This window comes from Pelodiscus sinensis, chromosome 24, assembly GCF_049634645.1.
Source record: "Pelodiscus sinensis isolate JC-2024 chromosome 24, ASM4963464v1, whole genome shotgun sequence".
NCBI classification, from domain to species: domain Eukaryota; kingdom Metazoa; phylum Chordata; order Testudines; family Trionychidae; genus Pelodiscus; species Pelodiscus sinensis.
Window position 1 is genome coordinate 20,230,694 of NC_134734.1, and position 23,331 is coordinate 20,254,024.

A 23,331-nucleotide genomic window follows, 5' to 3' on the forward strand; every position below is an offset into this window, starting at 1 on the left:
CTGAGCTGCCGGGCCCAGAGGTGCCGGGCTCTGAGCTGCCGGGCCCAGACGTGCCGGGCCCAGAGGTGCCGGGCTCTGAGTTGCAAGCCCTGACACAAATTATGCACTAGCTGCTCTTGTGCAGCAAGCCCGCTCCCCAGATAGGTGGCCGAAGGCGACCTACGAACTTGCATGGGCGCCTGGGGAGGGCTCCGGCCCGTGTCCTATTCCCAGCTCTGCTGCGGACCTGCTGGGCCCCTTTCCCCAAGTCGATTCCTCGCCAAACAGTTCCAAGTGCAAACCCAATTTCCCAGCTGCCGAATTCACTCGCCAAGCCCCGCAGGTGATTGGCTTTAACGGGTTTTTACTGGGGCTGCCCCGGGAGCCTCCATCCTGGGCTACGCCCCTACGGTGCTAGGTGCTGCACAGACCGAGAAAAAAGGCAGTCCCTGCCCCAAAGAGCTGGCAATCTAAGTAGAAGGCACAAGGCACCAGATGGAGGACGCAACACAAGAAGGGAACATGGGTCAGCAGCTGACTACGGTTAGCAGTAAATCGCTCAGTATCTAGATTCCAGGCGGCTGTAACAAAACCACACGCAACACGCCCAGAGAGCACCCCCAGTGTCGGCGGCGCTCGGAGCTCCCCAGGATCAGGCGGTGGTAGGAAGGACTCAGTCAGTAACATAGGAACCATAGTGGAGAACAGTTATGAAAGCAAATGAAAACCCGGGACAGACACACTGGACAAGGTCCTGCAGACGCAGAGACGTGTTACCCCCCTGGTGGACCAGTGAGAGCATCAGCAAATACTAGCCCGGGGTGACGTTTTCCATCTGAGATAGCGTCCGGATGAAAAATGCAGAGTTGCTGCCACCCAAAATATTTTGCAAATGTGTATCAAATTCATTGCATTGTTTCCACTGAACCCTGCCCTGGAAAATCCCTCCCCTATTTGGAAATGTTTCACGTCTCCTTTTTGGAGGCCAAACCTTTCGATTTTTCCATTCCAGACAATTTTCCGTTGCACGTTTTACTGCAACTGGCTTTTTTAAAAGAGCGCGCCACAACTGAGACCCAGCCCAAAACGAGTCACACGGACCTTTGTGTTCCAAAACCCAAGCCCACCCGAAAAACGTGCGTTCGGGGGCAACCGGACGTTACTTCCCTTTCCCCCATTTTTTCAAAACTGCTTTCCGTTTCCTGTTCCTCGGTTACAAGGCTAGACGGGACCACCGTGATCCCCGAGTCTGCCCTGGCGAGCAGAAGGCCCGAGAACTTCCTCCAAGGAATTCCCAGAGCAGAGCTGGTCAAAAACCATCCCGTCAGGATTGAAAAAATGCCAGCGATGGAGACGCCACTAGGACCCTCGACAAGTTGTTCCAAGGGCCGATTGCTCTTCCTGAGAAAAAGAGACCCTCTATTCCCTGTCTGAACTTGTCTAGCATCCCCCTTCCAGCCACTGGCTGCTGGCCAGTCTTCCTCTGTGGGTATGAAGAGCCCGCTATCAAGTATTTGTTCCCCGTGTCAGTATTTACTGACTGATCAAGTCACCCTTAACCTGCTCCTTGTTAAGCTAAATAGCATCAGCTCCTTGCGTCTCTCACGCGCCAAGGCAGGTTTTCTAACTCACCTTTGGGACTCTTCTCTGAACCTCCTCCGAGCTACCCACATCGGTCCAGACTGGCCTGGGAAGGGAAGCCAACGCAGGCTGTGACCCCGACACGGCAATCGATCCATGCAGGGCATGGGGCTGTGCAGGCGCAGTGCCCATGTGCATGGATTGGCTTGCAGGACCGATCACTCTCGCCATAGAGCAGCGATGGGAAGACCCCTGAAAGACTGCGACCCCCCGGTCCCTGTTTTACCCCTGTGCATTCAGGGGTTGCTGCTCTTCGCACCGAGCGGCTGCCGGGATGCGGGGCGGGCGCTCTCGATAAGCACTCGCTCGCGCCGTCTGTGCCGCAGCGCCCTCCGCGCTAATCCTGCTCCCGAGAATCACCGGGGAAACCTGAGCAGAGCGCCTTGCAAAGCCCGGCAATTCCATGCCCTACGCCAGGAGTGGGGAACCTACGGCCCGTGGGCCGGATCTGGCCCCTGGCTTACCTGCATGCAGCCCCCTAGGATAAGAGCTCCCTCCAGCATCTTCCCTGTGGCTTCCCCCGCCCCCACCCAGACCCCAAACTCCTACTCCGCTCCAGCACCCTCCCAGACCCCCAACCCATTCCTGCATCCTCTCAGACCCCAATCCCGCTTCCCGGAAGCCCCCCCACACACTAAACTCCTCCTTTTTTGGCCCCATCCCAGAACGTAGGGGAGGCCCACAGAAATCTACTAGCCTGGGCACCTCCCCAGGCTCTGACGTGTGAGGGAGATGTGGGGGGTCTGTTTTAGTTTCTCACTTGTGTGCAGCCCCCGACTGATTTTTTTCTGTGGCTCAGCGGCCCCCGACCCAAAAAAGGCTCCTCAGCCCTGCCCAGCGCTAGCGATCGTGCCTTAAAACAGAGCCCTGCGTTGCTTGACCCTTCTCTAGCCCACGCGGCAGCTGGGGGCTCCAGCCGGAATCCTGTTCCCCAAGGGGCTTTGATCAGCAGGCCAGGGTTGGGGCATGGTGGGCCGCACCCCGAGGCCTGTGCTAGCTGGGTGCACAGGAGGCCCTGGTCTGTGGGGCGGCCAATCCTGCCCTTTTGCCTGCGCTGGATCCACCTCCCACACTCGGGAGAAATTGCCTGGCGAGAAATCCTAACCCAGCCGTGACTGGCAAAGCGAAGAGACAACATGCAGACGGGGTCCGGCCTGGAAGCACCGGCTGGCTGGCGGGGTGGGCAGCCTGCCGCCCCAGCGAAGCCATGGAGAGCCGGGAGGCAGAGCGCGGGCGGAGGAGACACGGCTATTTTTATCCTGCCTTTCCTTGCGATGGGAGCTGCAGTCACAGGGCCGCGCGTCAGCGTGATGCAAGGTGACAGGCCGCACGGAAGAGCGGCGCGCCCCAGCGCTGCTCTTCCGGACACTCCGGGGAGATTCGGGGCCGTGTCCCTCGGGCGGCCGCGGTTTTGGAAGTGGGGCGCCCGGGGGAGGGTCCCTCCCTTCCCGTGCTTGGGGCAGCAGGTGGAGAGCGCTCGTAAGCCCCCATTGCACACACGTGGCCCTGTCCTCTGGGGCTGTGCAGGCCTCGGTCACATCAAAGCTCGCGCCTCGGCAGTGGAGACGTCGCCCGGGTCACAGTCCGGCAGCACAAAGCAGCTGCAAACGCACCTCTGAGACGCCTCCCCCCATGCAGAGCCCTCCCGCGCTGCCCTACGGGCCCTGTACCCCCCCCCCCCCGGCGTGGCAGTGGATTAGGGGCGTGGCCACAGGGCGCCGCACTATGGGTAGCCATTGGCTTCCTCTGGGGAACCGAATGTGTGGCCCGCCCCGCCACTGGCCAACTGTGTCACTAGGGTTGCCAGCTGCCTTATCACAGCTTCTCAGAGGTTGTTGCAGGGGTGTGGTGTCGGGGAAAGGGGTGTGGTCTCAAGGAAAGGGGTGTGGTCTCAAGGAAAGGGGTGTGGCTTCAGACAGAACGGGCGGGACTCGGGCTTGCCTTCCTGGTGCCCTAAGCAGCTGCCTGCTCCATCCCGTGGTGGCCCCCTGCTTTGGGCTGCACCCAGCAGGGCCATCCCGAGTGGGGCCGGAAATATTCCACCCCCCTCCCTCGAGCGCCTCCCTCCCCACGGGCGGCAGGGGAAGGCCCAACTGAGGGAGGCGAGTCCAAGCCCCGCCCCTTCCATCTGAAGCCACACCCCTTCAACGACTGCCCACCCAACCTCAGCCCTCAAAAAGATCTTTCTGGCCAGCTGGGGTTGGGGCCCTCTCCCTCCCCGGCGGCTGGGCAGATTTGGCGAGGCTGTGCCTTCCCGTGCCCCCAGCCCCCCAGCGACGGAGCAGAGAGGCTCTGGTCTGCCTGCCCCCACACAGCTCCCCCCTCCACGGCTCTGCAGCCCTTAAGCGCAGCCTCCCCCTCCCCCACACACACACAGAGGGGGTGGCCCAGACCGGGGCGAGCCCCCTGGGCCTTCTCGGGCACGTGGCCACGGCGCTGCAGCGCTCTTCGGTACCCACACCGGCCTCATTTTCAGAGGTGTCCCCCCGAAATTGGGAGGGCTCGGCTGGGCGGGAGAACCAACCGCTAGCTGCTTTTTTCATCTGCACGGCCCCCAGCCACCTCAGCCAGGGGACAAGCCTGGCCAACGGGCGTTAGACACAGAGCGGTTCCCACGGTGTCGGCAGCCCCCTACTCTCTGCTGAGCTGTCAGCCAGCGCCCCGAGAGCCAGGCTCAGGGATCTGACCCCCCGTCTCTCCCCAAACCCCCGCGCCCATGCTCAGAAGACAGGGAGCACCCTGAGCGGGCCGCCGCCACGTTCCCCCCCAGCTTCCGAGAGGCGGCAGGACAAGCAGAGGCCTGTTCCAGGAAGCCTGCAGAGTCAGGCTGAGGAGGAAGCCGGCCTCCCCCGCTATCAGCTGTGCAAAGCTCGGGAAGGAGGTGCTCAGAGGAGAGGCTGCTGCTCAGGAGGCTGGAGAGAACAGGAGCCAATGAGGGGAAATGCCGGAGCTGGGCAGGCTCCGGTTCGGGGCGGAAGAGCCCTGAAGTCTAAGAGGCATTATCCCTCCAGAGCCGCAGGCAGCCAGGCGGGGGCCACAATCAGCCAGTTCAGACGTGTCCGGGCAGGGAGGGAGCTGGAGTTGTGAGCCCTCGGGTGAGCTGCACCGAGAGACGGGGGTAGAGCTGGGAGATTGGACTCCCGGGTTCTACTCCCGGCTACAGGAGCGGTGCCTAGGGGCTAGAGCCAGGGGCCGGGCGTCAGGACTCCTGGGTTCTCCTCCCAGCTATGGGAGGGGAGGGGGGGTCAGGGAGAGAGGCCCAGGCCAATCCAAGCCCTGACCAGGCAGCAGACGGCTCTCGCAGCCCGGATCCCCCCCAAGGGCAGTGGCAGGCCGCGCGACGACCCAGCAGCCCCCAGGGGCTAGGCCAGGCGAAGGGGGGTGAAGGCGCCTTGCACACGCCGGCCTGGGACAGGCATGGGCGAGTGTCAGCCCTGCTGTGAGACGGTGCAGCCTCTATGCAGCGAGTTTGCCGGGACTCAGCCTCGTTCGTAGCCAGGCAGGGGGTCCCCCGCTCACAGCCCATGGAGACCGAAATGGGGGGGGAAATGGGGGGGTTCCTCCCACTCCAGGCTCCTCCCCCATCTCCATGGCTCTTTCAAAGGGGCTGTGGCGGGCAGCGCTCAGGGTGGGAGGGGGAGCGAGCGCTGCCGCAGTGCGGCCTGCACCTGCTCAAATCGCCGTGCGCCGGGGGTGTCAATCCGGTGTCTTCCTCCCGCGCAAATCTCGCTGGAAAGCCAGGATGCGCCGGGGCCTTCCCCGGCTTCCCGCACTCCTGCCCCACCCCCTCTCCCCCAATTATAGCAGCCCCACCCCCACCCCTTCACTCCCCAGCAGCTGTGGGCTGGGGGGGGGGTGGATTTCTTCCTGCTTCCTTTCATTTGGATGTAATTCCAGCTAAGCCCTTTGCAGCAGTGCGGCGGCCGGAGGGGCTGTCAGTGGCGCAGGGAGATAAGCCGGGGACCCATTCAGATTGGCTAAATTAGGCCGGTATTGGAGGACGGCGGGGGGGGGAAGGCGCCCCAGGCGGTGAGTCACGGACCGGCTGGGCACGCTCGCCCGATGCAGCATCTAACGAGATGGCAGCGCACGCGCTACAAAGCCGCCCCGCGCTTCCGGCGCCCTTCTACCGTCTCACCTGGGCCCCTCGCTCTCCTTCGCCTCACAATTACCCAGCCGGGGGGCAGAGCTGGGTTAGGAAAGCAGCATGGCCTAGTGGTGAGCGCCTGCCAAGCGAGCCGGGTGCTGATCCCGCCTAGGCTACAGGCCCGTGGGGTGACAGGAGACAGCTGGTCTCTGTCCCAGCCGAATCCCACAGGGAAATCAACCTCTGACATTGCTGCTCTTGTGCCTCAGTTTCCCCCATTGCGGCTGAGTGCCTGAATATCACAGGCCAGGGAACCGCCTGCCAGTCGTTCCAAGAGCAGATCGTGCAAAGAAAACCGTAGCACAGCCAGGAACGGGAGCCCCGATCCCCGAATCCTGCTCGCCCGACTAGCCCTCCCAGAATACAACCCTGCAGGCCTCGCTTCCAGACACAGCCCTGCATCACATGTAAGGTTTGCTCTTTCAATATCGTCGCACAGCCCCCACGCCTCCCCCGGCAGCTGACCCCATGGGCGGAGCACAGAATTAAAAAAAAAAGTAAACCGGGGGCAGCAGCCCACAGGGGCCGTGGGTCAGGCAACCTCCAGCGGCCTGGGTAGGAATCCTAGTTAAGGGCATCAGGAAAGAATAAAACCAGGCCCTTCAATAGCAATTTCACCCCTGGGAGGATCCCAGGGCTAGAATAGCAGGGCATTGCAGGCTGGGACTGAGGGCCATTGGCAGAGCTATGGGGGGCGGGACCCCACGCTGGAAATAGCAGAGCTGGGATTGATGGCTGCCTCCTGACGCTACCCACTAGACCCCACTGCTCCCCGAAAGCTCAGACTAGAACCCAGAAGTCCTGGGATTCCTGCTCTCAGCACTAGACAGCGCTGCCTCTCGCAGCCCGCCCTCGAAGGAAACAAGGGGAATGAATCCTTCCCCCGGTATTGAACCTAGACTTCAAGGAAGGAGCACGCCCGCGCCCGGCGCTCCCTGGGATGCGGCCCACGCTCTCCAGCGCCGGCTGTAACCACCGGGGAGAAGCAGCACTTTATTTAAAGCTGTGCTGTCTGGCTACTCCCCGGCCATCACACCCGCCCCCAGCGTTTCCTCCTTCGGCGGGCGCTCTGCCACTCGCTAGGGAGAAGCGGCTACCGACTTCCCCCACCTCCCGAGCCAGCCCGGAGCCTTCCTTACCGCCAGGGCCAGGGCAAAGGAGCTGGGGTGGGGGACACAGCAAAGGAGAGCGAGTCACAGATGACAGCACGGCAGAACTGCTTGCCTACTGGTTAGGGCACCAGCTGGAGGCTCGCATTGAAGTCCCTGATGTGCCAGCAACCCCTGGTGTCACCTTGGGCAAGTCACTTGCTGCTCCGTGCCTCAGTTTCCCCACCTGCAAATGTGGGGCTAACAGCCCTGCCTGAGCTCACAGGGGGGCGGAGAGGAGCAGTCCTTTCCTGGCAGGGGTTCTGTGATACTGTGGTGGTGACGGGGGTCAGAATGAACCCTGCCCACACAGTTCTCGCTGCTCCTTCGATTCTTGGGGGTCCTGCTCCAAGCTCTGGAAGGGGAGTAGAGGTGAGGGCTTGCCACCGAGGCCTGGGCATCAGGACTCCTGGCTTGGACTCCCAACTCCGTACCAATTTGCGGGGCGATGTGAGGACAAGGCACCAGCCCAGTCTCTGCCTCAGTTTCCCCCCATGTGCAGCAGGGCTAACAATATGGATCCCCCTCCCGGGGAGGCTCAGTTCATTGACTCGGCATTTGAAGCTCTGGAGGGACAGCAGCCCCGGGCACTGTGCCGTTTGGTCCCCCAGGGACCTACCCAGAACCCATCCCGTGGGCGTGCGGTGTTTCCCCTCTCCATCCTTGGATACAGCAGCCTTGTCTGTTGCGGGAGCCTGCCTGCCTGAGCCGGGAAGGTGATCCAGGTGCAGCTCTGACTGCCCCAAGGGTGGCTCGGCTAACTGGGGACAGGCTCCTCACCCCACAGAGGAACGGATGCAGAGGGGACTCAACTCGGAGTGAAGTCCAGGCAGGCCGCCTGCACGACCAGCTCAGAGGGAGGGGCATCAGTAGCTGCCCTCCACCTTGTGGAGCAATCTATCTCTACCCACTAGGAGACACTGCCTCTAAGGCAGGCCAATGCCTGTGCCCTTTGCTCTTGGAGCTGGGGGCTGCTAGTCAAGGATCTTGCAGTGGGTCCCTCTCTGGACCAAAAGCCCCTCCAGATGCTGCTGTTCTCGTTAGCCAGGGTGGGCTGTTTGCTCTGGGATGTAAACGACTAGTCATCTAGTCGCTTCCCCCACCCCCTTAAAAGCCGGTTCCCCCCAGCTCCGGGGGAGGGGGCAGGGGTGCAGCGGGGGCGTTCCACCGCTGAAATGTACAAGAGTCCCTGCTGGGGCTCTTGTCCGTTTCAAAGTGGGAGCGCCGCACGGAGCCTGGGACCAGCGGGGAACTCTGAGTCCCGTGCTGCTCCCGGGCTCTCAGCGGCGTTTCAGTCTTTGAATTGGGCACGAGCCGGGGCTCTTGTCCGTCCCCAAGGCGGAGCACGGCGCCGGTCCTTCTCGCCGACGCGAATGGTCCACGGAAACCCCATCGACTGTGTGATTCGTTCATTAACTGAACTGTAACATCCCCAGTTTGCGCTGTCTGGGCGGGGCTGCTCACGCCTCCCTGCCTGGGGAGCAAGGCCAAGCCAGACCCGCCTGGCGCGGAGGAAAGGGACGAGTTCACCCAGCAAATCCTGTAGCTGGAGAAGGGCCGGTTTCGGTTCCTCCCAAGCGGGATCAAATCCTCAAGCCCCCGATATTCATCCTTGACTCAGGCGGCCTGAGGCGCTAAGGGGAGCTCCCTGTGTCTCCCGGCTGCGACAGCCAGTCCCGCCGGGCGCTGGGCATTGATTCGGCAGGAATCAGAGCCACAGGATGGAGCCGGGCACCAGCTCCAGAGAGCCCCAGGGCTGCCGGCCTCTAGCCGCTGGGCCAGACAGTCAGGGAGACGAAGAGCACACGTTAAAGAGCCCTTGGGCGTTCTCAAAGCAGGGGGTGGGGTCTAGTGGTTAGAGCAAGGGGCGGGGCTGAGAGTTGGGACGCCTGGGTTCCCATCCCAGTCCTGAGAGGGATGTGGGGCCTAGTGGTTACAGCAGCCACCTGTGGGAATCAGGAGCCCTGGATTCTATTCCCAGCTCTTTAATTCATTAACTGAACTGTTAATGACCCAGGCCATGTCACGCCTCTGCTGCCCCCGGGGAGGATATCGACCAGCCTGAGGGGACTGAACCCGCAAGACACCAAGAGCTGCTGAAGAACTGCGACAAGCCAAAGCCAGCTCTGCCAAGGATTTCAACCGGGTGCACGCGCCACATTGCAGCGCAGACAGAACTCGGACTCCTGCCCTGAAAACCCAAGTCCAGGCCGCTTGGGAATCCCCATCAGCCATTAGCAGTACAGGAGCTATGACACGGAGATGGGGAGCCGTCCGCCAGAGCGCAGCAGCAGGCCTCGGGCAATACACACAGCAACTTCGGGAAACACGAGCCAAAACCGAAAATCCCCATTGGACAGGCGGGGAGAGGGCAGAGGGCACCCCCCCTTCACCCTGCTCCCCCGGACGAGCGAGGCTGGGCCAGTTGCCCTGCTCTGTCCATGGCCAGGACGTCTGTGGGTGCCCGCCCAAAATGATACAAGCCTAGCGCCCGGGCCCACAGCAGAGCAATTCCAGGTGCACGGGAGGCAGACGGGGACGTCTAGGTCCACTGATGGGGGGAGCAAAGGGGGCAGCTGTTCCAGGGCCCAGCGATCCAGCGGGGCCCGTGGCTCCCAGCCGCGGTGACGGCCAGAGCCCTGAGCCCTTGCAGAGCCCCACACGGCCTGTTGGCTCACCGGGAACGTCAGATTAACGATCCGCGCCCGAGGACCCTACGCCGCCCTGAGCTCCAGGCCCCCCTGCCGCCGTCCCAGCATGCATCGCTTTGAGCCTACCCCTCCCGCTGGGGACCACACCCCCCGAAAACGCCTCTTTCCCTCCCAGCGGGCCCCAGTCGGAGAGGCACCCAGCCTGCCCTCCCCCGCGGTGTCCCCCCGGACTTACCCAGCATGCCTTTGTTGGAGTCCGACAGGCACATGTCCTTCTCGGCGCTGGGGAGGACAAAGCCCACCACGAAGATCTCCACGCCGTCGGCCATGAGGGCCAGCCCCAGCACGAAGTAGAGCGTCCACTGGAAGCGCCCGTGGCCGCACTCCTGCAGGATCAGCTCGTACTGCTGGGCCAGCTCCTCCTTGTCCTTCCTCTTGTCCCCTTCCAGCGCCTCGAAGTCCCTGAACTCGCTCACCACCTGCTGGCTGTCGGCCAGGGAGTCGCCGGCCTTGAGGGAGTCGTTGCGGGGGATGCCCTGGTACTCGCCCTCGTAGATCTCGTCGTCCTCGTCGTGCCCCTCGGTGGCGTCGCTGGAGGCCCCGTCCTCGTCGTTGGCCGGCTCGCCGCGGTAGTAGCCGTCCGGGGGCTGATAGTCGTCATCGTCCTCGTCCTCCTCGAAGCGGGTGTAGGCGCGCTTGGTGTATTCGTCCTGCACGCGGTCCACGCCCTTGCCCACCCTCTTCGTGGCATGCTTCTTCACCTCCTTGGCGATGTCCTTCGCCCCCCGGATGAAGGCCGTCCGGTCCCGGAACCCCTCATCCATGGCTCCGCCCGCGCCGGCGCCCGGCCTTCAGAGCTCGCTGGCGGGAGGCAGGAGAGGCTTGGACTCGCCTGGGGCTGAGCGGCGAGGAGGGGGTGGTCTTCCCGCGTCAGCACCCGGCGAGGCGGGCGGTTGGGTGAGCACACAGGGCCCCTCCCCGTCTCCTCAGGCCTGGGGGCAGCGGTGGGCGTCTTCGGCGGGCGAGGAGGATGCGGTTTTCCAACGGCGGCTGACCGACGGCGCGGAGGCGTGACCCATTCGCTTAATCCAGGCTTGGGAAGCCGGAGAGGCCAGGCAGGTTGATGGGGCGAGTCTCCCGTGGGTGGCGGTAGACGGAGACGGTCCTGGGGGGGGGAAGCAAACACAGAGGGGGCGTTATCAGGTAGGAAAGGGCCTCTCTCTCTCAGGAGCCACTAGGCCCTGGAACCCAGTGAAGTACCTCCGAATTGCAGAGCCGGCTTCGTGCTTTGCCACACAGGGCGCTCGATGGCACGCAAAGGCCCCCCACAAACCCACATTTGGGAAAGAGAAAACCACCCTGGCTCCCACGGCGCGGCTCCCCACAGACACCGAGCCCTCCCGGCGCCTCGGTTACTCCACCTTCACGAGAGGTGCAGACACGCGGGGCTGGCCACACGGCAGGGGTGGGCGAGTCGCACCCTGAGCGCCAGGGGGACTGTCAAAGCAAAACTTCCCCCTTGCTCTGCCCCCACCCCTCCCGCCTCTTCCCCCCTTGCATTGCCCCCTCCCTCCTCTTCCCCCTCTGCTCTGCCCCTCCCCTCCTCTTCCCCCCTTGCTCTGCCCCTATCCCTCCTCTTCCCCCAACTGCTGCAGCCCGGGGGGGACTAGCGAAGTCGGGGGGCTGGCATCGGCAGCAGGGGGCTCCCCCCCACACTCCCTGGCCGTGGTGGGGGAAGCAGAGCAACACAGCCCCAGCTCACTCTGCCTCCCCCCCCCCGGCCACACCACTCTGCTTCCCCCTGGGGAGTGCGAGGCGGTCCCGCCCCTCCCCCAAGCGACGTGCTCCCCTTGCTCCCCTTCCCCCACCGATCCTAAGGCGGGTGCGTTGTGTCTCTGTGACTTAGGCAGCAGCCTGTTTCGTCTCGCTTGGGTTTGGAGCCCTCGGGTGTCACCGCTCTGGAGTTGATGTGCTCCGTGACCACCTTCCCGCAAGAGAATTCGTGGCTTTTATCTAACGTTGTGGGGTTCATGCCTGAACATATCAGGGACCTCCCCCAGGCCTGGGGCTTCTAAGTTCTGCCATAACACACCTAGGAGCAATGACCGTGTACAGCGCCTAGCACCATGCCGCCTGGCCCACGGCTCCGACTCCTGCTATAGCTCGGCCATGTTAAAGAGACCCCCAGGCCTCCACGCCAGGATTCCAAGTCATCAGTCAATCTGGAGGTCCGATTTGGGACGCCATGGGAGACACTGATTTTCAGACAGCGCTGAGCTTTTCCCTCTGAAAACAAGGGCCCCTCGTAGGTGTTTCAAGTGTGTTTGGGTGCTTTGGAGAAGCCCAGGGTTGGCATTTTGCCCTCACCCAGCACCGTCTTCCTACAAAACAGGAGGAGCTTGGGCAATCGTAACTCCGCCCTGTTGCTTCGCTATGAACTGTCTGCCTCAGAAATGCAGCCACCTCTGGGGTGGAACACCGGAGCTGTGTAACAGCCGCGTAGCGCACGTTTGAGACGGGACTTGAGGAACGCGATTGCACAGCCAAAGGCAAAAGGCCCTGCATCCCGGCCACAAACACTAACGTCCCACAAGGTCTTTAACCACCCACAAGCCTTCAGGATCTTTGTCTCCTGCGTCTGACAGGTGGCACCTCCAGCCCCGCAGCACCCTAGCCATGCGGCCACTACCAGGGCCTTTTCTTGTGGCCACAGCCTCCTGGGCAGTGATGAGAGGGGGCGGGTCACAGCAGCCCCTCCCTGGGGGAGGCCACGCCCCATCCTTTCTGGCTCCCACTGCCTCCCCCTGGCCTCTCTCCCCCATCCCTGCTGCGTCCCTATCTACCACCCTACCCAGGGCTTAATTTCCCGTCCCACTTGCCAGGCCTGAGTAAATTTGCAGGGAGAAGTGCTATTGGGCTGTGTCTACACTGGCACCCTTTTCCGGAAATGCTTAAAACGGAACAGTTTTCCGTTATAAGTATTTCCGGAAAAAGCGCGTCTACATTGGCAGGATGCTTTTCCGGAAAAGCACTTTTCCCGGAAAAGCGTCCGTGGCCAATGTAGACGCGCTTTTCCGCAAAAAAGCCCCGATCGTCATTTTCGCGATCGGGGCTTTTTTCCGGAAAAGACTACTGGGCTGTCTACACTGGCCCTTTTCCGGAACAGTTTTTCCAGAAAAGGACTTTTGCCCGAACGGGAGCAGCATAGTTTTTCCAGAAAAGCACTGACAATTTTACAGTAGATCGTCATTACTTTTCCGGAAAAGCAAGCGGCCAGTGTAGACAGCTGGCAAGTTATTCCGGAAAAGACACAGCCTTGGTGTGTTGGCTCATATCACTGTTCCCTGCCTCCCAGCTTGCTAGCTCGTCTGCTTCTGTGCACAAGGATATCAACCCACCTGGAAATACCACTTTTCACAGCAGCAGACGGACTCACAAGCAAGTCTAAAATGAAAAACAAATACATTCGAATAAATTGCCTAGGGAGCTTGTGGAATCTCTATTCTGGGAGCTTTTAAGAGCAGGTTGGAGAGACATCTGTCAGGGATGGTCTAGACGGTGCTTGGTCCTGCCGTGAGGGCAGGGGACTGGACTCGATGACCTCTCGAGGTCCCTTCCCGTTCTAGGATTCATTGAAAAAAAGCAAAAGAAACAATAACAACAAAAACTTGCAAAGGGCCTTGTTCTTGATTCGATTCTGGTTAGGTCCCAGTAAAGAACAGAGACAACTGCACGTTATTTTGATTATTCAGTCCGGGGCGGGGGGGGGGGGAGGCACTGTACATAAATAAATTACCATGAGTTGGAATGTGGGTATGAGCCTGTTTTGCCTACGGTGAGTTTAGTATTGAAGGCAAACCCGTCCAAGTGGCCACCAGCAAGAATTAGCGGTCACGCTTGAAGGCCGCTCCCAAAAATGTGTCACGTGAACCCCTGCCCTGGCACCACGCTGGGCCGCTGACTCACGGGAAAGCGCGTCTCCCACCGAATCCCCCGGTCACTTCCTGCGCTGCCAAGCTCCTGCTTGGAGATCTCCCATCCAAAGTCCGATGGAGCTGGTGATGGAGTGGGGATTGTGTTCGCTGTTTGCTGTGCTGGATGGAATTCCTACTGCCCTGTTGGAACCCTGTGTGGGTGTGTGCACGTGCCTCAGTTTCCCTGGGCACTGCACAGGAACCCAACTGGGGATGGGAATGTGCGGGTGGCTCTCACAGAAGGGAGGCTGCCCCAGGCTGTTCCATCTTGGCATATACCAACAATAACTCAGTAATAGAGATGTGGCCGTGTTAGTCTGATCTAGCTGAAACAAAATACAGGACTATGTAGCACTTTAAAGACTAACAAGATGGTTTATTAGGTGATGTCTCACGAAAGCTCATCACCTAATAAACCATCTTTGTTAGTCTTGAAAGTGCTACATAGTCCTGTATTTTGTTTGGCTGTTTTGTACCCTGAGCCTGGGTGGGGGAAGCAACCAGGGGATGCCTTACCCAGGAATCTGAACAAAAGAGGGGGCAGAGCTGCCCCAGGCTGGGGGGGGGGGTTAGTTTTCAGCTAGCTTGGGGAGAAAGGAGTCTAGCTGGTTTGGGGGTCCCCCTATCCCCAAGTTGGACTGTGCTGACGGCTCCTGGTTCCTGTGTTAACAAGTCTGTGCTACGCTGTGTCCCTGGGAACCAATAAACCTTCTGTTCTACCTGCTGCCTGACTACGGGTGGGGGGGGCAGGGCTACGGTGACTCTCCCCCACGCCATGACAGAGCCCAACTGTGGGAGAGCTGAGCCATAGCAGGAGATGACCCTCGAGCAGCATGGAAATCGATTATTAGTAATTAGAGAGAGGAATCCCCAAACCTGGCTCAGGTCACTGTTACCTACCAGCCCCGTGCTCTGGGGGAGCCAGGGAGAGACACTCATGGAAAACCATCCCCCTCTCCCAGGCCTCTGCTAGAATCAAAGCCAAAGCAATGAAAGTGCTTTTCCGGAAAAGCATCCTGTCAATGTAGACGCGCTTTTTCCAGAAATACTTATAACGGAAAACTGGTCCGTTTTAAGCAGTTCCGGAAAAGGGTGCCAGTATAGAGGTAGCCTGGGAGTTTATGAGGATGTCAGTTGAAAGTGCTGTTTAACCCAGCCCATGGAAAGGCACATGAGGGTGCAGTGTGGCATTGCTGTGAAACCCAGCCTGCTGAGTCCAGGGACATACGAAAGGTCAGCTTGGGGGTGCTGAATACTCAGGCCTCTCAGACGTGCTCTGTTAGTGGGTGAGTGTCTGTGTGTGTTGCTAAGGTGGGAAGCACCCCATCCTGAGGACCCTAGTTCCTGCAGGAGAGCTCCAGTGGGAGGGGGAATTGGCAGCAGAAAGAATTCAGCTCCATATGAGAGCACAAGGAAGCAAAAGCAGCACACGGATAGAATTGTTAACCTCCCCCCACTCTCATAAGAATAACCCTCATAAATGAGCATACCCCAGGCTATGTCTACACTGGCACCCTTTTCCGGAAATGCTTAAAACCGAACAGTTTTCTGTTATAAGTATTTCCGGAAAAAGCACGTCTACATTGGCAGGATGCTTTTCTGGAAAAGCACTTTTTCCAGAAAAGCATCCGTGGCCAATCTAGACGCGCTTTTCCGCAAAAAAGCCCCGATCGTCATTTTTGTGATCGGGGCTTTTTTGCGGAAAACACTACTGGGCTGTCTACACTGGCCCTTTTCCGGAACAGTTTTCCGGAAAAAGGACTTTTGCCCGAACGGGAGCAGCGTAGTATTTCTGGAAAAGCGGCTGATTTCTTAAAGTAGACTGTCAGTGCTTTTCCGGAAATTCAAGGAGCCAGTGTAGACAGCTGGCAAGTTATTCCGGAAAAGCGGCTGATTTTCCGGAATAAGTGGCCATTGTAGACACAACCCCAGAGTATTGGGCAAATCTGGTAACATCACCCCCAAACTATCCACCGACTCTCCCAGGCCAATCATGATTCATCCAAGTCGATATTTGGATGAGAGATCGCTGTATTTTATGTATAATTCCTCTCAAAGCTGCCATCAGCTGACTCTTTGGCAACGACAGGCATGGGTTGAGTCAATGGCTGTGCCTAGCCCTCTCTTTCGGAATCGATGGAGGAAGCAATGCAGCCCTTAGACAGAGTTGAGAGAGCTACAAACAATGGTGGGACCGTCCAAGGCAGGTCAAAACTAAGCTGCGTGAGCTTGGGAGCAGGGTGGGGGAGAGCGTTCCCAGCTGGCCCAGGCAAAGGGCTAAGGTATCCGTTTTGAAATCCCCGGGTTTGAAATCCGTGTGGGTTGGGCACACAGATGGAAGCGTGACCACAAGAGGGACGCTTGGACGTAATGCTCTCTAGAGGGGCAGACACGGGAAGGAATCTCTGAGCAAGGAAACCGCCCGCTGCTCGTTGTGCCGGTGTTCAGAGACCCAAGGCTCTGAGGACATGGAAATAAACGAGGTTACCCCCACACAATACCCTGGCTCAGATCAAGGTTTTACAGAGAAATTTCCCCCAAGCAGCTGTTCCAGAGGGCCAGCCTACCAGGGCTGGGGCCAACCATTGGGCTCTCAGATTTCCAGTTCAGTCCCTAAATAAGGATCCTGATTGTAAGAAGTGCTGAGGATCTACGCGCTCCTTATTGGACTCCCATGGGTGCTGCCAGGTGGCGCCATACGTGGAAACCATCCGGGTGCTTATTCAGCAGCTTATATAAGGATTTGCGGGTGGGTTTTCCAGGGTCCAGAGCCTCGATGGTATTTAGGCCCCTAATTCCCTTTGACTCAAGTTCCACCCTAGGTGTTTGCAAGAACCTTGGCCAATCATTTGGGGGAACTTCCGGACGGTCTCCATAGACAAGTGCCTCTTGAACCAGATTCCGGGCCTTGCAATAAGTTAGGCAAAAGGACACTAGCATCCCAGCGAGGCGCAAGGAGCCTGTTCCACACAAATCACAGGCCAATTGGCCATAATAAAGCGATGCCAGCAACTCCGTGCCAGCCAAAGCCAGTGGGAAATAAACCCGCCGCTCTTTCTACTTGCATATGCTGATTACAAAATGATCTAGCGGGCAGACCAGAGAGATCCAGGCGTACTTGTTTCTAGGCTGGCCTGAAGACCCTTCTTTCCCAGCAGCTGTAAGGGAAGGTGTCTGGGATAGCGCATGAACGGCCAGCAGGTGAGTGAGGATCAACCAACATGCTGGGTTTACACACGAGCCAAGTAAACTACAGTTTAGGGCCTCAGATTATAAGGGGCCTCTAAATACAAAACAATGACTAGTTTTTAGTTGCATCCTCACCTCTGTACTGGTATATATGCAAATCTAAATCTTTATTATTTCTATTTTCATTGTCCTTTCTGTTACAATAATGCACAATTGTTTGGCAATCTTATGGGGCCTCTGAAACTCGACCTATTTTAGGGCCTCAGTGTGTCTCAATCCAGCCACAAATATGCACCCCTGATCCAGCCCCTGTAGAGAAACTCTAGCAAGCTATTGCTGGAGCATTCTGAAATGCCTACAGGGGAAAGTGAGCCAGGCCATGTCTTCACTAGGCAGAAGAGGACACTGCTGCAATCTATCTTCCAGAGTTTGATTTAGCGGGTCTAGTAAAGACTCACTAAATCAAACTCAGAGGGCGCCCCATCAGTGCCGGTACTCCTGGTCCTTGCGAGGAGTAAGGGAAGCCGATGGGAGCAAACTGCTGTGGAGACCATGCGAAAACTCAAATTAAGGTATATCAACGCTAGCTACATAATTAACGTAGTTGTAGTTGCGTATCTTAATTTGACCTTCTCCTGTAGTGCAGACCTGGCCCCAGTCACTGCTTTGCCCATGGCTGGCTCAAGAGTTGCCAGACTCCTAGGTTCGACTCACAGCTCTGCCGCCTCACGGGGTGGGGAAGGAATTGTACAGAGGGGAAACCAAGAGGCAGGGAGATGAAGAGACTTGCCCAGTGCCAGGCAAGCCATCGGTGGCGGAACCTGATCTTGGACCCGGATTTCCCTCCTATCAAGCCTTTGCTGCCAAGCTGCCCTCACTCCCTGCTGCGCTTCCAGGGTGAAAGCAGAGGAAACCTGTGACAAGTGAGGCAATCGGCATTGGGGACCTGGTCTCAGGAGATTTATACTCGATACTCGGAGATAACGGAGCTGTCAACAGCGAAGAGCTCCCAAGCGACCCACTTCCTGCCTGTGGATTCCTGCTCCCTCCCCGTGCTCCCTCACAGCCTCAGTCCGGGCCTAGCCGAGTGGGGTCCGGGTGCTGTCCAGGCCAGTAAACTGCCACTGGGAAGCCGTCACCTCAGAACTGGATGTTTCCAGGCCAGAGAAAGCTGCCCCAGCGCGGCTGGTGGAGGAAGATCATAGAATCCCAGGGCTGGAAGAGACCTCAGGAGTCATCGAGTCCAGCCCCCTGCCCAAGGCAGGACAAACCCAACTCAATCATCCCAGCCAGGCAACCCACAGCCTGCCCCATAGATGTCAACGCCAGCTAGCCAGGAAGGGAAAGGGCTTTTCTCGCCGAGACAGGGCCAGTCTGAGCCCTGGGCCGTCCAGAACTAGGGATGTTAAATATCGGTTCACTGAATAGTCGATTAACCTCACGAATTCTTATCGGTTACTCCACTATTCTATAGCACCCGGGGGCGGTGCCGGCAACCAGTGCGCTCCGGCCTCACTCCCAAGAAGCCTCTGCCACCTGCACTGCTGCCTCTGAATCAGGGGAGCCAGTCTAAAAACCAGCTGCCTTTATGGACTGGCTGGCTGTCGCCCTGCGCTGCTCCCTCTGATTAAGAGGCAGCAGCACGGGATGGCAGCAGCCCCTGTCTGGGGGTGGGTCTGAGCCCCCAGACCTGGTGCAAGCCAGGACTGAGCCGGGCTGCTGGCCAGCCTGCTAAAAAAATTACTGGCAAGTGTGTTGTCTATAGCATTGACCGATACGCTTGTGTCTATAGCATTGACCGATACACTTTTGTCTATAGCATTGACCGATACGCTTGTGTCTATAGCATTGACCGATACGCTTGTGTCTATAGCATTGACCGATACACTTTTGTCTATAGCATTGACCGATACGCTTGTGTCTATAGCATTGACCGATACGCTTGTGTCTATAGCAGTGTTTCCCAATTTTATTTGGCCACGGAACCCATTTAAACTCAAAAGAGTTTTGTGGAACCCCTAATAACCGTATTATATATGGAGCTGAAAAAGTAGACCACAAATAAGTAAGGATAATAATAAACAAATGCTAAACAAGGTCATGAGATCGACACAAATGAAAATTGTTTTCAATAACATTCATAAATGCTTAATATGAATTATTATTTTTTTTACTAATAACGTTATTGTAATGGAATTTTCTCGTGGAACCCGTATTTTCACTTTGCGGAACCCCGGGGTTCCCCCGAACACCATTTGGGAAACACTGGTCTATAGCATTAACGGATACGCTCTTGCTTATTGGTTAATGGATTCATTGGCTACACTGTTACATCCCTCTCCAGAACCAGAGCCTGCCCTGGAGGTAGGAGCGGCACTCCTAGAGGGTCTCCACACGCTGGGACCAGGGCCCTGTTGTGCTGGACGGATCCATCGGGGGTCAGGCACTTCAGGGCTGAGCCCACTGAGGCCTCGTCCAGATGGGGGTGAGGCCCAAGGGTGGGGAGGGGCGATGATTAACCTCCCCGTGGCAGAGGTGGCTCGCCCGTTCCTCTGCCAGAGCTGGGACACCAGGCGAGGGGGACCCAGGGTCGGTGCCGGCGTGGGGCTCTGCGGCGGGAGATCAGCCCCACGGGACCCACGCTGACAGGGCAGTTGGTAGCACCAGGACGTCTCCGCTACGCCGATCGGGTGCTGATCTCACACGTGGGGGCGAGACGCCAGAGGGGGGTTGGCGTTGGCGCCGCCCGCCCGCACCCGGCCGGGCCCGGCTTTGCAGCAGCTCCTGGCACTGCAGGGTCGCAGGCCCAGCTGCAGCCTAGCGGGGGAGAGAGGGCGGAGGTTGGGGGGAAGGGAAGCAGCTAGGGGTCCCTCCCCAGCAGCAAAGCCCTGCAACGCCAAGCTGCAGCCCCTCTAATGCACCTGGCCTCCTCCCTGCCCCGATCTCCTTGTGTCCCTCCATCCCAACCCACAAGCCCTCAGCCAGGCCAGTTCTGGGCCCCCCCTCCCGCTCCCCAGCTCTGCGCATACCCCTCAATCCCAACCTGCCGCCCCCCTCCCCCCGGTATCCCAACCGTGGGGCTCCCACCCGCCCAGCTCCGCTAATGCCCGGTGGTCCCGGCCCCTGGCTCCCACCAGCCAACCCTGCCCTGCAAACAGCTCTGCCCCTCGATCCCATCCTGCCGGCCCCCACCCCCAGCTGTGTCCTCCCGCCCAGCCACACCACTCCGACGCTTCCTCGAGGAAGCTGCCGACCGTGCCACGGGAGCAGGGTCCACGGACGTGCCCAGAAAGGGGCATCGGCCGCTGGCTGGTTCCAAACCTGAGTCTCCGGGACAGAGGCTGGAGCAGGGCCCCAGTCGGAGCAGAGGACGCCTGGCGTTTTGCCATCACCACCAAGCCCATTTCCCGGACTCCGGGGACCCGCCGTCGGCTACCCACGTACAGGTGCCGAATGGCACCGGGAGCCCCGGGGGGCCAAGCCGGGCGCCGTGTCACGGAGCTAATCCAAACCCCGCAGCTGCATCGACCCTTCCCAGGCGGGGGCTTTCTACACGGCCGCCTTGCTTCGCCCGACTGGCCAGCGAGTCTGCGGCCTGATGGGGGATCCGTGCCCCCCAGCCCGCAGCCGGCGCGGCTCAGGCGCAGGAGGAAACCCCGGCTCCGAGGCACATAGTGGAGGCACGTGCGAAAGAGCAGCCGCGTGCAGAGCTGTGGGGGAGGGGGCCTACGACACCCCCACGCTGGGAGAACCTAGTAACCTAGCGCTTCCCTCCAGGCGGGGTGGCTTTCTCCTCGCCAGGCACCCGTCCATCCCCCCCTGGCGACACGGTGGGGTGAGCCCGGCCTCCCAACGGGTTCTGGGTCGCAGCCGCCCTCCGGTTACCCTGCACCATCAATGGGTGGGGGAGCGGGTGGGTTCTCCCCTGCAGCATCCCCGTGTGGGGTCAGACTGCGGGGGACCAGACTGACCAGCCCCACGAGACGTGGTCTTGGGAGCCCTGTATCCACAAGCCCAGCCCCCTGCCCTTCCCCAGACCTCCCTGCCCTCATGGCAGAGAAAACCACCTCTCCTCACACAGCCCCCTCCCACGGGGCAGTCCCGCCGGCCTAGGGAAGGGGCTGCCCCACAGGGCTCAGCAGCCCCTGGGCTGGCAGGAGGGCGAGGCCTTTTCTGTCAGAGACGGGATGACGTGAGCAAGCCGTTGTGACACGGCCCTTTCCGCCCGCCTCCGCCAGGGGACCAGCCCACCACAGAGCCACCGAGCCCGGCAGCCCCACGACAGCCGGCCTGGCCTGGCGCCGTTCTGTGACCGCGGCGTGGGTCAGCCAGCCGGCCGGAGGGGGCACCTTCTGGCGGGTACCTGAGGCACACAAAGGGCTGGCTACCGCCAAGAGACACTGGAGACGGGCCTGTTCTCGCAGGTCGGCAGCCGGGCCACGGAGAGCTCCCCACCCACCGGGGTTGCCGGGTTCGGCTGGGTGTATTCCTGGTGGTTTCACCCCATGACACAATCCTGGAGGGCTGGCAACCCCTCCCCCCAGCTCTCAGCCTCTCCACCTCGGGGTACCTGGGCCTGTCCCCTGCCCCGCCACCATGGTGATGGGGTAACACCTAGGTCGGATCAGCTCTGCCCCCAAACGTGGCGGAAAAAGAGGGGCGGCCGCTCCAGGAGCTTTCTCCCAAGCAGCCCACGGCAAGGCGAGGCTGCCCTCAGGCGTGGGCCGAAACCCGGTCTCAGTGGCTTCTGAGCCAGGTGCAGAGAAGGAACCAAACTGCATACGAACGGGGGAGGGGGGACGTCTTTAAAAAGCTGGCCCTTGCTGCCCAGAGCCCTGCACATCGGCAGCTCTCCGCAGACCTGTTTGCAGAGGGGGGGCAGGAGGTGAGACTTTTGCAACCAGGCCAGGTTCTGCTGACGCAGCCAAAAGCATCCCAGCCCGGCTACCGGCCTTCCTGGCCTTTTGCCCTGAGCGGCAATCAGACTTGCGCCCAGCCAAGCACAAGGACAGGCCATTCACCAGGTGGGTAAGAGCGGCAGCCGGGGGAGCTGGCTTGGCAAGGCTTAGAGGGGTAGCGGCTTCATCTGGTTCTTGCAGCCCAGCAGCCTGCCTGGCAGCCCAGCCAGGACCCCGGCTCGGGATCTGAAATGCAGCAGGGCTCCCTCTGCCTTGCCAGGCCTGAAAACACTACAGCAGGCTGGGAATTGTTCCGTGAAATGTTTCTGGTCATCGGGAAAATGCCCCTGCGGAAAAGCTTTGGGTTGGGAAGGGCCGGCTTGGATGAATTTTCAGCTGGAAAAACGGGGCAGGGAGGGGCATTTCAACGGTTTCTAAGTGCACAATTCGTTTCCCGGACAATCGGCGGGGTTGGTTTGAAATTAAAGCTAATTATAGGACGCCAGGGGGAGGTCACATGGTCAAAATCAAAACGAAATGTTGCAAGCGCCCCAAGCCAGACGTAGGGGGGGAGGGTTGCAAGCCGGCAGCGTGCGTCACTTTTCGAGATGGGCGTTGCATCCCGAGGCCTCTCCAAAAATGTCGGCAGGACGGGGAAACCCGAGCCCGCCCTGCTGCGCTGAAAAGCCGCCCGGGAGGACAGGCAAACGTGGCCACTTTCAGGGAGATCTTTCCAGGCGGGAGCCATGAATTTCGACGCGAGCTGGGCTGCGGGCGAGGAGCGAGGCGCGAGGAGGCGGTGGGGGCAGGGCCCGGCTGGAAGAGAGGCCAATGCCCAGAGCCGCGCAAAACGTCCGCTCGTTCGCCGGCAAGGAGGCTGTGCTGGCAGGTCAGATGGGGGGGGGGGGGTGCAGAGAAGAGCGCCAGGCCCAGGCTGCATTTTCCTCCCCAAGGTCTGGAGCTGAGCCGGCTGGTACTGGATCAGCACAGCCTGTGGCAGAGGCTACTGGGAAAAGAGGGGTGCAGAAGGACTCCTACGCGAGGGGGGGCACCATGCAGGGATGCATCTGGCAGGGGGGACGACAAATGGATTTCATGGAGGATCCCTCTTGCAGCCAAAGAAACACTTGGATTCCCTCTGCCCTCGCCGTGACGAAAGAGCAGGGATCGGAGGGAATACGGGATTCGGGGGCAGTGGAGGGGGCATGAGACAGAAATGGACACAGCAGTTCTTTGTCCCTCCCCTCTGAGGGGCATACGAGACGGTACAAATCACCAGTCCATTCAACCCTCATTGGCCTCATTTTACAGAAGGGGAAACTGAGGCAGTCCATTCAACCCTCATTTTACAGAAGGGGAAACTGAGGCAGTCCATTCAACCCTCATTTTACAGAAGAGGAAACTGAGGCAGTCCATTCAACCCTCATTGGCCTCATTTTACAGAAGGGGAAACTGAGGCAGTCCATTCAACCCTCATTGGCCTCATTTTACAGCAGGGGAAACTGAGGCATCGCAGGGCAGGGCTCACCCAGCATCATGGCCAAGCTGGAAAGAGGACCCAGGAGTCCTGACTCCTGCCCTCTCTGGTCTGCCCAACTCCCCTTGAGCCGTGGGGCCTGAGCGACCCTTCGGTTCAGCGCTTCAGGCTCCCTCTTTGCTGATGCCAACGGGAGCCAAGGCAGGATGGTCAAACCTGCCTGGGGC

At 59.8% G+C, this 23,331-nt stretch overlaps 1 protein-coding gene across 1 annotated transcript in view; it reads right to left on the minus strand.

The window, feature by feature from the left end:
- The window catches only part of SV2A (synaptic vesicle glycoprotein 2A), a 59,677-nt gene that overhangs the window by 32,696 nt on the left and 3,650 nt on the right, over window positions 1-23,331 (minus strand). The window contains exon 2 of the mRNA XM_075907579.1: window positions 9,802-10,731. Within this exon, the coding sequence (XP_075763694.1) occupies window positions 9,802-10,390 (589 nt within the window). The 5' untranslated portion in view covers window positions 10,391-10,731. The remainder of the gene's footprint in view (window positions 1-9,801; window positions 10,732-23,331) is intronic.